The sequence below is a fragment of the Aquarana catesbeiana genome, linkage group LG03 (genome assembly GCF_042186555.1).
Source record: "Aquarana catesbeiana isolate 2022-GZ linkage group LG03, ASM4218655v1, whole genome shotgun sequence".
In the NCBI taxonomy this organism is placed as follows: domain Eukaryota; kingdom Metazoa; phylum Chordata; class Amphibia; order Anura; family Ranidae; genus Aquarana; species Aquarana catesbeiana.
In genome coordinates, this window is record NC_133326.1 from 319540002 (window position 1) to 319555726 (window position 15725).

At 46.0% G+C, this 15725-nt stretch overlaps 1 protein-coding gene across 2 annotated transcripts in view; it reads left to right on the forward strand.

Moving 5' to 3' along the window:
• APAF1 (apoptotic peptidase activating factor 1) overlaps positions 1-15725 on the forward strand; it is a 169618-nt gene that overhangs the window by 113261 nt on the left and 40632 nt on the right. For both annotated transcript variants that reach the window (XM_073620399.1, XM_073620398.1), the window contains exon 16: positions 4342-4467. In XM_073620399.1, coding sequence (XP_073476500.1) covers positions 4342-4467 — 126 coding nt within the window. The remainder of the gene's footprint in view (positions 1-4341; positions 4468-15725) is intronic.

Below are 15725 nucleotides of genomic sequence, written 5' to 3' on the forward strand. Positions count from 1 at the left end.
GCAGCGTTTTGCATGTAATAGAATTCAATGGACAAGCATCAAAAACGCAAGTGCACCGTTTTTGCAGCGTTTTTGGTGCGTTTTTGATGCGTTTTTGCCGGGTTTTTTTTGTTTTTTTTCTAACATTTTTTTTTTAGACTGTAAAAAAAAACTGTAAAAAAAAAAAAAAAAAAACGCAAATCGCGGCAAAAACGCCGCAAAAACGCTGCTCAAAAACGTGGCAAGCATGAAAAAAAAACCTCCAAAAACGCCCAAAAGCAACATGCATAGGTGTGAATCGAGCCTAAATCATGATATATACCTTACCACGTGAACAATTTTATCTGTGATTCATGAAGAAAAAAAATTGCTAATAAATTCATTCATCAAAACTCAAAATAATGAAAAATTGTGTGTTAACAATAGTAGGTATATCTGCATACAAATTGAAACTCTTAAGGTTTGACCTCCATATTACATGGTTTTGGTAAATCTGAAGGAAAAAATCTACAGAAAATTGTATAGTGTGTATCCAGCTTTAGTCCATAGAGTTATATTGAGTTGGCCCACCCTTTGCAGCTATGACGGCAACTTCTCTGGGAAGGCTGTCCAAAGGGTTTAGGAGTATGTCAATGGGAATGTTTGACTATTCTTCCAGAAGCGCATTTGTGAGGTCAGGCACTGATGTTGGACGAAAAGGCCTGGCTCAGTCTCCACTCTAATTCATCTCAAAGGTGTTCTATTTGGTCAATGTCTGATTTGTGCACTTGTTGCGCAATCATGTTGGAGCAGGAAGAGGCCATCCCCAAACTGTTCCCACAAAGTTGGGAGCATGAAATTGTCCAAAATGTCTTGGTATGCTGACACCTTAAGAGTTCCCTTCACTGGAAGTAAGGGGCCAAGCCTAACCGCTGAAAAACAGCCCCACACCATAATCTCTCTTCCACCAAATGATTTGGACCAGTGCACAAAGCAAGGTCCATAAAGACATGGATGAGCGAGTTTGGTGTGGAGAAACTTGACTGGCCTGCAGGGTCCTGACCTCGACCCGATAGAACACCTTTAGGATGAATTAGAGCGGAGACTACGAGCCCGGCCTTCTTCTCCACATCAGTGTCTGACCTCACAAATGCGCTTTTGGAAGAATTGTCAAACATTCCCATAGACACACTCCTAATCCTTGTGGAGAGCCTTCCTAGAAGAGTTGAAGCTGTTATAGCTGCAAAGGGTGGGCCAACGCAATATTGGACTGGGATGCCATTAAAGGTCATGTGCGTTTTAAAGGCAGGTGTCTCAATATGTTTGATAATATTGTGTGTGTATGTGTGTATAATCTCTATCTCTCACTCATAGTTAAGGGTGTAGCTACAGTGGCGTCACTAAGGTGGGGCCAGAGGGGGCCATCGCCCCACCAACATTATACTGTGCCCCTCCATGTGCCCCCCAATTGAAATTTTTTTTCTACATGTGTAGCGGGTGCTAATGCCGACAACCCCCACCCCCCCCCTCGCACATTCCATCAGCAGGACACAGGGTGGTGGAGCTGAAACTGACAAGCTCTGTGAAAGGAGTGACACAGGCAGAGCTGCAGCTGAGGGGGATTTTCACCCCTCCTTCTCCTTGAGCCTGAATTGTGGCTCCTCAATTACCTGATGTGCCCCCAGCATTGCTGCCTAATGTGGAGGAGAGAACGCGGCACCCTCTAGCAGAGAGCAGAGGCAGGGCTGCCTGGTGTCTCTGACATGATGGATTCCTGGGCTTCGAAGTGAGGACAGTGCCTGATAACGGAGGACAACCCAGCTAGCTCAGATTACACTTTGCTTTGCTTCCTGTGACACAGGCAGTCTGGAGCATGGCTAGAATGGCAGCAAAGAGGTCAGCAAGTTTCACTGATGATATGATCTAATCTAAATATACATGTGCATAGAGTCTGGCTTTGTTTCTGACAGGGATGGTGTGTAGTATTCCTGGGGTGGAGGATGGACTTCATATTACTTCAGATTCTTCAGGTGTTAGGAATAGTGTGAACATATGCAGGGGAGGGGGCCTTTGGGCTGGCTTCTGTTGTCAATTCCCAGGTTTCCTCAACTGACATGTCGTTGGGATGGTCTGAGCTGTGACCTGTCATATGGGGTGCTGTGCACAGGACACTATATTGCCACTTTCACACTAAGGCAATTTACAGGCGTTGTAGCGCTATAAATAGCGCCTTTCCTGTCACTCCAGCGTGAGAGCTAGAGGGCTATCACTTTGGCCGCTAGCGGGGGTTAAAAGCACCCCGCTAGCAGCTGAAAAGCGTTGCTAAAGCGACAGTAAAATTAGCAGTGCTTTACCACCAACCCTCTCACCACCCCAGTGTGAAAGTGGCCTATGAGTTCGTATATGGTTATTCTATGAAGTTTCCTCAGCTTCTTCCTCTTAACACAAGTTCTCTATGACCACTTTCACAGAGGCGATCCAATCAGGCCAGGGTTCTATCAGTTTTCTAGGCAGACCTGATTGGACACAGCAGTCTCTCCTATAGAGCGACGGATGTCCACTGACACCCAGCACCATCCAATCTAATCCTGTCTGCCAAAAACAGACAGATGGAGGTCCTATTTTCCATCCGTCTGGTCGATCGGATGGCACCAGATGAAAACAGAGAGGCGGTCCATTTCCATCCAATTGCCCTATAGATTAAAGCAGGACTGTGTTCGTGTCCACTTTAAATAGCGGAGCAGACATGGATCTGTCATCCACCAGTTTAGAGGGGATTAGCAGGCAGATCGCCCACTGAGCAAGTAGATTCCCCTTTCATGGAGGCACCCCTGTTAAAGGGGCCTAAAGGAGTTCACAAGTCATGTGCACAGCTGTGTGTGGCAGGGTAAGTGTTTTCCTGCATTCAGGCACTCCATACATTGCAAGTGGGCCTCCAATGCACTTCAGCACATCTATACATGTCTGTGAGACTCTTACTTGTGGCACAGCAATCTAAGCTTATTTTATGGATACAAGAAAGCTTTTGGTTTATTTAACCATGCCCCTTTAAGCCCCTCCCATTTTTAGTACAATCTGGCCTTACCAACTGTATACTGTGGCATGCATAGCATGCCGCATTGCTGCTCTCCTTGGGGTACCAAACGTCTTTTACAATCCTATAATTTATACCACAAAAAAAGCTGTGCACCGCTCAAGTGTTCGAGTTTGGCTTGAAGAAAAGATGGCAACCCTAAGCCCAGTGGCTCTCATTCACCCAGCCCAGCAAGCAATTCAGGGCCAATGGGAAACAGCCAGAGGATTATGGGACTTGTAGTCCCAGATACCAGTGGGCCCAGGACGATTCCCTGGGAGTGGACTGCAGCCCCCAGCATGCCGATCAGAAGGGGGAAGGAGAGGGGAGAGAGGACCGGGAGAGGAGAAGAGGGATCCCAAGGCTGTCCAGCTGTCCACAGGTTATGAGTAATTTTTCAATGAGCTGTGTGTGTGTGTGTGTGTGTGTGGCAATGTGGGAGTGTTTGATCAAAAAAGGGTTTGATCAAAAAAACTGAAGAGTTTTTTTGCCTTTTTGGATATATTTTTATTGTTCTTATTACTCTTAATTGATCAAATGTAGTTGCTTGGTATATTGTCATGTAATTAATGATGGTTTCCTTCTAAAGGCTAGTACACACAGGCTGGATGTCAGAGGACATCAGCCAGTTCAATGAAAACCGGCTGACATTCAGCCTGTGTGTATGGCAGCTGGTCCAGCAGAAGCTGGCCATTTTGCTGTCTTCTGTCAGTAGAGAGTGCTGGAAACCAGCAGCCGACCGGCTCCCGATCAGACCTCTCAGCCAATGGCTTGGAGCGCTGACCGGAGTGTTCTGGCGTTGGGGCCGTCCCCCTGTCAGAACACAATAGCTCAGTGGGGGAGATCACTGTACAAACATGGTAGTGTGTACCAGGCTTAACTATGGTATCTACAGACACAGTTGTGATATTTTGTGTAGTGTGTGCACAGAGCTCCCCTAGAAATTATGTTTCCTTGTCATGTGCCTTATTGCTTTCATTGGCAGTTACTGTGTTTACATATACAGACCCTGTCACCCATCTATACATCTGTATATACAAACAGCAGCAGGGAGAAATCTGCATTGATTTTAACATATTTACAATGATTATATTTGACCAGCAGAGTATTTATTTTTCTAAATTAAAGTTATATTTTGAAGAAAAGTGTGCTTTCAAAGTACATCTATCCTGCCTGCCTAGTGCACCTGTTAAAATGCATCCTATCTTCCCACAACGGGAAGCTAGAGACACACTGGAGAAATTAAAAATGTGAGAAATAAAATATTCTTGTAAAGTACACTCTAACGCTTATTTGTTTTGGTTCTGCAGCTGTGGGACATTGATAGGAAGTATTGTCTGAACACCCTTTTTGGTCATTCAGATTGCGTGAACCATTGCAGATTTTCACCTGATGATAAGTATTTGGCCAGTTGTTCTATGGATGGCATTTTACTGGTACGTTAACTATTGGTAATTGGATGCATATGTATTGAATTGTTAAAGTAAACCTGTCTTGATGGAAATATGGGTGCTGTTATTGCTAATCTTTGGAAAATGCTAGTTGCCTGGCTGTTTTGGTGATTCAATGACTTCACCAGCCACCAAGTATGAAGAACTCTAAAGTTAAAGTGAATGTAAACTTTTAATTTTTATTTAAATAAACGTATACTTACCTGATCTGTGCAATGGTTTTGCGTAGAGCAGCTCCAATCCTCCTCTTCTCAGGCACCCTGCCAATGCTCCTGGACCCCCCACTTCTTGCCAAGTGCCCAGCATAGCTAGCTGCTCGCTATGGGGGCACTCATGCGGGCTCGTTCCTGAGCTGGCTTTCTGTGTCCATTAGACACTCAGAGCTGGCTCGACCCCGCCCCCCACTCCCTCCGCACTGGCTGTGATTGACAGCAGCTGGAGCTAATGACTCCCATGGCTGTCTCTGAGCCAATGGGGAGGGAGAGAGCCACTGCTCTTGTCACTGAATTTGGCTCAGGTAAGTATAGAGGGTGGGGAGGGGGGGAGTTGCAAACAGAAGCCTTCTGCCTTCACAACCACTTTAAAGTGGTTGTAAAATCTGTTTTTTTTTTTATCCTAATGCATTCTATGTATTAAGATAAAAAACCTTCTGTGTGCAGCAGCCCCCTTAATACTTACCTGAGCCCCATCTCTGTCCAGCAATGTCCAAACGTGTCTGGGCCATCCGGGACTCTCCCTCCTGATTGGCTGAGACACAGCAGGGGCACCATTGGCTCCCGCTGTTGTCAATCAGTCAGTCAATCAGGAGAGAGAGGCGGCGGGGCTGAACCGCAGCTCCGTGTCAGAATGGACACACAGAGCTGCAGCTTGGCTTGGGTAACCCCCATAGCAAGCTACTTGCTGTGGGGGTACTCCATAGGAGAGAGGGGCCAGGAGCACAGAAGAGGCACCCGAAAAGGAGGATCTGGGCTGCTCTGTGCAAATACACTGCACAGAGCAGGTAAGTATAACATGTTTTTTATCTTTAAAGAAAAAGGAGACTTTACAATCACTTTAAGTCTAAAACTGCATTCTTGTTTCAAGTCTGTGTCTTGAAGCCTCAGAATTATCAACTAGTATTTTGAAAATTGGAACTTAACAATGGCAGTGTCCATGTTTCTTCATAAAAGATTTCTTAAGGCTCCAGGCTGCCTTTGAAGAAGAGTACATACATCTGAAGCTGCCTGAAAATTTGATTCCTTTGGGCAGCATGCTTGCAGGATTAATGGGCACTGTCAGTCCTATAATTCCAATGTGCTAGGTAGTTATGCATCCTATATAGGGTTTAGTTACTCTTTAGGCAGAATCAGAGGCTCATGTTCTGTTGGCCTTAATTTGGAGCCATATGGGTTTACTATTAGTTATTATGCAGATATGAGTATGTTAATTTGTTAATTTTGTTGCACAGGTTTTATTCATAGTATTTAAAATTCAAGGAAAAAACAGACCACATCCAGTTTGTTTAATTGCTTTCTTAAAAATGTGTATTGTTTAACATAGAGATCTGTTTAAAGAGTATATAAACCCAACATGTCATATTTCTGATATGTGCCTGTTGCACCATGTACTTGAATGGGAAAGTATCCTGTTCTCTTTGTATTGCTTCCTTGGTGTGAAATCCCTGGTGTTCACAAATGTTTAGCCCTTCTATTTTAAACTGAATGGGTTGTTTTACAAGGTGAGGGTTTGCATATACTTTGTTTTTGGCTGAAGTATATTTGGTTAAGTGGATTTGGTAACTCACCCTTGTACCCCATTGTAACAGATTTGCAAAGTTTTTTTTTTTGTACACTAGTTCCATCTTTCCTTCAGATCCTACTACCTAGAATACTTGTGAAGTAAGATCAATTGCCATCTATAGTACAGCTACCATCTCCTTGAGAGATGCAAAGTGAGCAGAAATGAATGTATAAAGTACTCAAGGATTCAAAGTATTTGCTCCACTTTATTAAAAAGAACAAACATTATAGTACACATAGGTGAGGATCAGGTGGACAAGCGTTAGTAAGTGGATGTTTAGAAAACGCAAAATTGTATACTCGCCTTTCCGTAATTTTCCTTTCCTGTCGCATCTTCATGGGAGCATACATTTGGGCTGTGACTCCACCCCTCACAACCTGATAGGACTGAATAGCTATAAATTGTAAGATAGGACCCACCTCAGTATTCTCTGTATCTATCACCTCAGAACTTAGAAGGATGGGCATCTGTATGCTGCCATGAAGATGCGACAGGAAAGGTGAGTATACAATTTTCCTGTCGCATCATGGCAGCATTTGGGAAATAACTCGCCAGATGGGTGGGCTCAAGAAGAAATTACATTTAACAAGCAATTGATGCATTGGCTTGCATGATTGACCTCCCAAAATCTACAGTCGACAACTGTGCTGAATCTACTTTATAGTGGGTCATAAAGGTGTTTTTGGAAGACCAAGTTGCGGCTTTGTATATTGTCTCCGCGGACACTCTGCAGTACACTGCCCATGAAGTCGCCACTGCCCTAGTGGAGTGAGCTTTTAGGCCCTCGGGTATTTGAATCTGCTTTAGCGAATATGTTTTTTTGATGATCCTCACCAACCATGAAGCGATGGTCCGAGAGGAGGCTGCCTGTCCCCTTTTGAAGCCGTGAGGAATGACTAAAAGGTTATCTGTCTTCTTAAAAGTACTAGTTACCGTAAGGTATGCCGAGATGTTGCCTTTAACATCCAATGGATGCGGATAACCTTGAACTGTAAGAAGTGCTTGGTTAAAATGAAACAAAGAGGTGACTTTTGTGATGAATCGGTCTAAAGGTCTTAGGACCACCCTGTCTGGATAAGACTAAATAAGGTTCCTTCGCAAGTACGCTTGCATCGCTGAGACCCTCTTTGCTGAGCTTATGGCAATGAGGAATTTGACCTTAAGCGTTAAGTCTCATAAGGAGATGGCTTCAGAATGGAAGAAAGGCTCGTGAGATAGTGCTTCCAACACATTTGATGGAACCCATGCCAGAAAAGTAGGTCTTCTGGGAGGTCTTATTTTTAGCATGACGAGAGGGTCTTGGGCCCACTTTACGCCTGTCATGGCTGACAGTGCTGAGACCTGAACTTTTAAGGTATTTGAGCCTAGGCCTTTTTCCAGACCAGACTGGAGGAATTCGAGGATTTGTGCCACCCCTAGTCATGATGTGTCCCAACATTGTTGTTGTGAGAATAAAATAACATTTTCACAGATTCTCTTATTTATAGGTGTTGTTGGTAGTGGCTTTTCTGGCTTGAATGAGAGTTTCTGGCACTCTCTGGGAACAACCCTGATCTAGAAACCTAGACCTTTCAGCCTCCATGCCATCAGATGTAGTTTCTCAGGCGACGGGTGAAGAAATTGGCCCTGGAAGAGTAAATCTGGTGTGACTGGAAGAGGCAGAGGATTCTTTGTGTTCATCTACATGAGCATTGTGAACCATGGCCTCCTCGGTTAGAAGGTAATCACAGCCATCACTGTTGATGTTGATCTCTTGAGTCAGAACAGGAACCTCGCTTCGCTATCAGAGGATTTGGAGGGAAAATGTAGCCTAGCTGGAAGTTCCATGGATGTTGTAGGCAATCTATCCCTTCTGCCGATGGGCAAGCAGCCCTCGAAAGGTATTTCTGGCATTTCATGTTCTCTAGGGTTGCTGCCAGGTCTATGTCTGGAATACCCCAGGTTTTGGTTATGAGAGAGAAGGCCTGATGATCACTCATTGGATAAGATTTTTCTGCTTAGGTTGTCGACTAGATGATTCTGTGCCCTAGGAACGTACACCGCCTTTAGATCTGTCAGGTTCATTTGAGCCCATTGGAGGATGGGGCGAACGTCTTCCATAAGAGAGCAACTCCTGGTACCCCCTTGTCTGTTGACATAGGTTACTGCCACTTTGTTGTCCATACGTAGTAACACCCCTTTGCCTTTCAAGAGGAGACCGAATGCTAAGAGGGCTTGAAAGGCAGCTCTCAATTCCAGTATGTTTGAAACAATCTCCTGGGTTTGGAACTGCCAGAGACCCTGGGCTGCCTGGTCCCAAAAGTGGGCTACCCAGCCCTCCATACTGGCGTCGGAAGTGACCACTTGTTGAGGGGGAACTATGTTCCTGAACCTCTTAAGGTTGTGTATGTGGGTCCACCACCATATGGACTGTTTGACTTGGTTGGGAATAAGGATTGGTTGAGACATCGACACTCCATTCCACTGCCTCAGAAATGAATTCTGAAATGTCCTTGTGTGCCACTGGGCCCATTGAACCATTGGTATGGTTGCTGACATTGAGCCTAGAGTACTGAGGCATGCTCTGGCTGGAATCAATACTGCTGCCAGTAATCTTTTCATTTTCTGGACTAGGAGAGTTGTCTTCTATTGGGGAAGTTGTACTCTGTTTAGTCGAGTGTCTAGTCCTGCTCCCTGGAAGATCATCTGCGTAGGTTGAAGGTTGCTCTTTTCCCAATTTATCAACCATCAGAAACTTTGTAGTGTGGCAGTCAGTATTTCCCGATGGAAAATAAGAGATTCCCAACTGTCTGTCTGATAGGAGGATGTTGTCCAGGTAGTGATGGACTCTTAGACCCCTCTCTCTCAGGAGGGCTATCACTGGTAACAGGACCTTTGTGAAAGTCCTAGGGGTGGTGGAAATTCCGAATGGTAGACTCTGAAAGTGTTGATATTTTACTGAGAATTGAAAGAATCTTTGGAATGTATCGTGTATGGGGATGTGAAGATAAGCGTCGGATAAATCTATGGATAGCATCCAGTCTTCCAGATTTATTGTGCAAAGGATTGTTTGAAGACTTTCCATCTTGAAAGACTCGACCATGATTTTCTTAAGTTTCTTTAGGTCTAATACTGGGCGCAGGTCTCCTGTCTTTTTCTTCACTAGATATAGTGGAGAGTGGGGGGGCGTGTCCAAGATGGCCGCATGTTCGGGAGCTCTGCTGGCACTGTGTTTAATCCTGCTCCTCCTGGGCACTGCAGACGGTGAAGGAGAGGAGATTGTACCCGGATGAGGTATCCAGGACATCCACGGGCAAGGGGAAAAAGGTCAGTTTCCCACAGACAGAGGAGGTACGCAACCTGTCCCCCCGCACGTGTGGAGTGCCGAGCCATGAGGCGATCCAGCATGGCGTCGCAGACCGAGCAGCCGGAGCCTCGGGAGCCAGATGCCTCCCCCCATCCCAGCTACGTGGTTGATATTTTGTCCGTGATCGCCATGTGTCAGGCCACACTCACGGCCAAAATAGAAGCAGTGCAGCTCGACATGGGGATGATGAGGCAGATATGTTGACAAGCTCCGGTCCCTGGTCACAGAGCCTGAGCAGTGGATAGGTCTCCAAGAGAATGTAGTTACAGAGCACTCCTCTGCACTCCGCATCCTACAAACTAAGATGAAGGCCCTGGAGTACAAGGCGGACAACGTGGAGAACCGCAACAGGAGGAATAATCTCCGTATAGTGGGACTGGCAGAGGGAGCGGAGGGTACTAATCCTGCGGTGTTTGTGGAGGAACTACTGCGCAATCTGCTGCCTAATGCGCAATTCTCTCCCTACTTTACGGTCGAGAGAGCACACAGTGTCCCGCCTAAGCCGAATATCCCGGGGGCCCCACCGAGCACCTTCATTTTGCAGTTCCTGAACTTCCGGGACAGGGATAAGGTACTTCGAGCTGCCAGGGTGCAGGGACAAGTTCGGTTTCAGAATGGCAAGCTATTAATATTCCCTGACTATGCCATTGAAACACAGAAGCTAAGGAAGTCCTTTGGCCAGGTGAAAGCAGCCTTGCGGGCCCGCAATATACAGTACAGTGTCCTGTTTCCCACTCATCTGAGGGTCCAGGATGGCGAATCGGTTCGTTTCTTCACCTCTCCACGTGAGCCCTCGGCCTGGATTGATACATTACCACCGCAACACTGATCGGCATGGAGGTGAGGTGTTCTGCCTCCAACTCCTCTTACCTGACACTTGCCCATCCAACTCTGAGGTGCTCTCTCCCCCTTTCTCATTTTCCTCTGCCGAGGAGGAGAGCAGCTGTTGGGGAACCCTCACTTTGCTGCCACCGCTGTACCGGTACTTTACCAAGTTCTCTTAAGCCCCGTACACACGGTCGGACTTTGTTCGGACATTCCGACAACAAAATCCTAGGATTTTTTCCGACGGATGTTGGCTCAAACTTGTCTTGCATACACACAGTCACACAAAGTTGTCGGAAAATCCGATCGTTCTAAACGCTGTGACGTAAAATACATATGTCGGGACTATAAACAGGGCAGTGGCCAATAGCTTTCATCTCTTTATTTATTCTGAGCATGTGTGGCACTTTGTCCGTCAGATTTGTGTACACACGATCGGAATTTCCGACAATGGATTTTGTTGTCGGAAAATTTTATATCCTGCTCTCAAACTTTGTGTGTCGGAAAATCCGATGGAAAATGTGTGATGGAGCCTACACACGGTCGGAATTTCCGACAACAAGGTCCTATCACACATTTTCCGTCGGAAAATCCGACCGTGTGTACGGGGCAATAATGTTTAAGGTTTGTGCCCCTGCTTCCTTGCAGGTGTTTATCAGTGCACTATGCAGATCACTTCTCTACATGAAAGATTATATTTCTGGGTCATGTTGACTCCGTGACCCCCTGTTGTTTGGGCATCCTGACTTAGACTTTCACAGGATCCTGCTCAGGAGGAATATAACGATGTATACATTTTTAGCAGATTTTTGTCTTGCCTATCCCGGTTTATGCATAACTACATGCTGATAGAGTGCCAGCATCTCTCAGGCACTGAAGCTGTTCTCTTCGGTGGGCCAACACATCTGGTTCACGTCCCCTCTAGGGTTGTCCTACTTGACTGGGTCTTTGGGGTTTCATGCTCTCCATGATTGGGATGGGGGTGCAGGGAGGGGAGTGGATTTGGTTCCTCCCTAAGGACTGGGGTGAATTGGGAATGTTCTGTTGTTCTGCTTTTGTTATTTTATTTATACTTCTGGTGGCCCCCGCTTGGTATGCAGAAATAGTAAGGATGACGGTAGGTTCCCCGTGGACACTACCGGAACGCCCAGACCTGTTATCTCAAGGTCCAGTGTTCCATCCTGCCTTACAAAAGCTAAATTTGACGGTTTGGCTATTGAGACCCACGTTCTGAAGATTCGTGGGCTCTCAGGTCCTGTCATATCTACCTTGATTAATGCAAGGAAGCCAGCTTCCAGGATGATTTATCATAGAGTCTGGAAGGCTTATATAACCTGGTGTGAATCCAGAGGTTGGCATCCCAGGAAATATGTCATAGGTAGAATCCTTGATTTTCTACAGATGGGATTAGAGATGAAGCTGGCCTTGAGTACCATCAAGGGCCAGGTCTCTGCTTTATCAGTATTATTTCAGCGGCCACTTGCTTCGCATTCTTTGGTCCGAAACTTTATGCAGGGGGTGATGCGTCTTAATCCTCCGGTTAAAGCGCCCCTAAACCCCTGGGACTTGAATTTGGTCCTGGCTGTGTTACAGAAACGGCCTTTTGAACCAATAAGTCAGATTCCTTTGGTCTTGTTGACAAGGAAATTAATTTTTCTGGTGGCCATCTCTTCTGCTAGAAGAGTATCAGAATTAGCAGCTCTTTCCTGTAAGGAGCCTTGATTATACACAAGGATAGAGTGGTACTACGCCCTCATCCTAGTTTTTTACCGAAGGTGGTTTCTGATTTTCATTTAAACCAAGACATTGTTCTACCTTCCTTTTTTCCAGATCCCTGTTCCCCGGAAGAGAGATCTCTACATTCGTTGGATGTAGTAAGAGCAGTTAAGGCCTATCTAGGGGCAACTGCTCAGATCCGCAAGACGGATGTTTTGTTTGTGCTGCCAGAGGGTCCCAATAGAGGACAGGCAGCGTCAAAAGCTACCATTTCTAAATGGATTCGACAGTTGATCATTCAAGCTTACGGTTTGAAACAGAAGATTCCTCCGTTTCAGATCAGGGCACATTCCACAAGGGCTATTGGTGCTTCTTGGGCAGTGCATCACCAGGCCTCTATGGCTCAAATCTGCAAGGCCGCAACCTGGTCTTCAGTTCATACATTCACCAGATTCTATCAGGTGGATGTGAGAAGGCATGAGGATATCGCCTTTGGGCGTAGTGTGCTGCAGGCAGCGGTACAGGGTCCTCAGGTCTGATTGCACCCTACTTGGTCGTGGTTCCCCCCCCTCAGGTAGCATTGCTCTGGGACATCCCATCAGTAATTACTGTGGCTCTGTGTCCCGTGATGTTCGAGAAAGAAAATAGGATTTTTTAAAACAGCTTACCTGTAAAATCCTTTTCTTTCGAAGGACATCACGGGACACAGAGGTCCCGCCCCTCTTCTAATACACTATATTGCTTGGCTACAAAACTGAGGTATCCCTGCAAGGGGGGAGGGATTATATAGGGGGTTGAACTTCCTGATAGGGTGTGCCAGTGTCCAATCACCAGTGATACCTATATAACCCATCAGTAATTACTGTGGCTCTGTGTCCCGTGATGTCCTTCGAAAGAAAAGGATTTTACAGGTAAGCTGTTTTAAAAAATCCTATTATTATAGACCATGTCTTGCACCTGTATAATAATGATATTGGTGGGCAGCGAGTCCTTCGGGACTCTGTACACTCTAGCTGTGTGTAGCTCAGTATATTTCTTGAGGCATTTGACACTGTTGTTACTCTGTTTTCTAGTCTTGGCTAATTTGTACTATGTACTATCTTCAATAAAGCACCACTGTTTGTTAAAAAAAAAAAAGAAATCTTGGAGAGTAGAATCCTACCCCTCGCTGGTGCAATGGAACTTCTACTATCGCCCGTTTATGAAGGAAGTCCTGAATGTACTTGACTAAGAACATTCTCTTTTTCTCTTGATGCTGGAAGTCTGGTTGCATAAAACTGGTCCTTGGGAATTCAATTTTTGCATTTCCACCTGTCACCAAATTGAATGATGGCCACCGTCCAGGGATCTCTTATGTTCTCCACCCAAGCCTTGGTGAATTTCCTGAGCGTGGCTCCTACCACCACAGGCTAGATGGATGCACCATCAAAAAGACTTTTGCTGTTCTCCTGTAGAGGAGGATTTTGTTTTTTTAAATTTTAAGAAGGACGTCTGGGGATTCCTCTAATTTCTCCTAAACTGTTTTCCAGGTCTAGATGACTTGGCCTCTCTGTACCTTTCTGGGAGATTACGCCTGAATTGTGGTGGTTTCTGTTGTTTTGGTCTCCTGTCTGAGGGAATGAGGCCCGATTTTTTTTTTCCTCTGGTAACTTTGGATATGGCTGTGTCTAGCTTTTCTCCATAAAGGTTTGTTCCGTCGTATGGGATCTTACACCAGTTAGTTTTTGAAGCAGCATCAGCTGTCCAGGGTTTAAGCCATAGGGCCCTTCTGGCGATCACAGAGGCAGCATTGCACTTGAGGAGGACCTGACTGTGTCCACCGAGGCCTCTGCCACGAAGTCCCCTGCGAGACTTAGTTCCTGAAGAGCTGTGATCACGCTTTCCTGTTCTGCTCCCTCCAGGATCAGTTTTTCATCATTAGACGTCCAGCTGGAGATGGCTCTTCCTATGGCTGCTAAAGTGATAGCAGGCCTACAAGCTCTGCCTGCTGCCGCGTAGGCTCTTTTTAATTTTCCGATCTAACACATCCCTGACTGTCACTGCATCCTCGAGAGGTAGTGTTACATGCCTGGCCAAACTCATTAGTGATGCGTTTACCACTGGGGCTGACACTAACGGATTTACGTTAGGCTCTTTTAATGGTTAGAGTTTTGTCAGTCTGTTTGTTTTTTTCTCTGGCTTCTGCCACTCATCTTTGATCAGTTCCCCCAATTCATCAATGAATGGGAATGATTCCGGATCGTTCTTCAGGTTTGGAAAATATTTTTTTGTTTTCCGTGGGGCTTCTTTAGGTTCCTCCCATCCAATTTGCTTCTTTCACGGACTTAACGAACGGCTCTATCGCGGTAAAGTCAAATCCGTTTGAGGCCTCTAATTCTTCGGTGTCAGATGAGCTATCTGCTGTTTTGATGTGCTGGGTGTAACTGTTGAGGCAGTCTGAGCAGGCTTATCTGCTTCAGGTGTTGATATTGAATTGATTCTCTAATGATGTCAGTCACCTCTCTGGCATCTGTCTCTTTTTCTGTAGTAGCTTCATTGAAGCACGAACGACAGGCCAATTTGTCTGGAAGGGCTATGGCGCCACAGACCCGGCAAGCATTTGCGATCGGGAGGAAGCGAGGGTTAGTCGAAGATGTTCTGTGAGGAGGAGACCTTCTGTGGTATGAGTGACGAGAGGGTGACCTAGAGCGACTTCATCTGCAATCTGAGCGGCTTCTTTGAGTTGAGTGACTTCTTTGGTGCCCTGAGTGGCTCCTTCGGTTATCTGAGCGACTTGTTCAGTGACCTGAGCTGTTTCTGTGTCTTGAGTCTGATGATCTTATGGACCTGATAGGGCTGTCCAATAAGGCAGCATTAGTGGCAAGGCTCTCTTTTTCTCAATCTTCACTACTTACCAAATTGTCCCCTTACCTATTAAGCTGTGGATGGTCTGCTTGGGCAGTGGCTCCATGAGGGGTGAACAGAGGCTTCCACCTAGAGTATGCAGGAGGAGTTAGAGAAAATGTAGAGAAGCAGACCAGTCACCCATAGTAGAGACTAAGTCAGTCTTACCTTTTAGTGGAGGAGCAAGGATAGAGAGATTAGCAGGCAGTGTTTGCGTCTAGTGAAATCCTGATGGGAATCCCTGGTGTCTTGCAGTGACAGGAGATAGAGGAAGTGTAGGAGGTTTAAATTTACCCCTGTCACGGCAGAATGACGTCACAATCGCGCATGCGTGCAGAGGAGTCCATCGCCATGATAGATGCTGGCAAAACAAGCTCCTGGCAGCATCACTCCCGCTTGCTCAGGCGCCATCTTAGGGATGTCAGGATGGCTGTGTGGGACTACAAACCCACAAGTGTTTAGAAAGAAAAAATTGAGACCACTGCAAATAATCTAAGCCTTGTAAAGTATCAGGCAACATACCCTTGAGACCATCAGAGTGGGGTTCCTTCTATCTAGCTCTATATAGCTCTAGTTCTATAAGCAAGGACTTCCACCCAGGAGAGGCTTGAACCTGGCTGGGGCGTGAGCGGTAAGGGGTGCTGAGTGATCCATCCAGTCCCGGACAGGTGAGGGAAAAAAAAGAATACTGAGG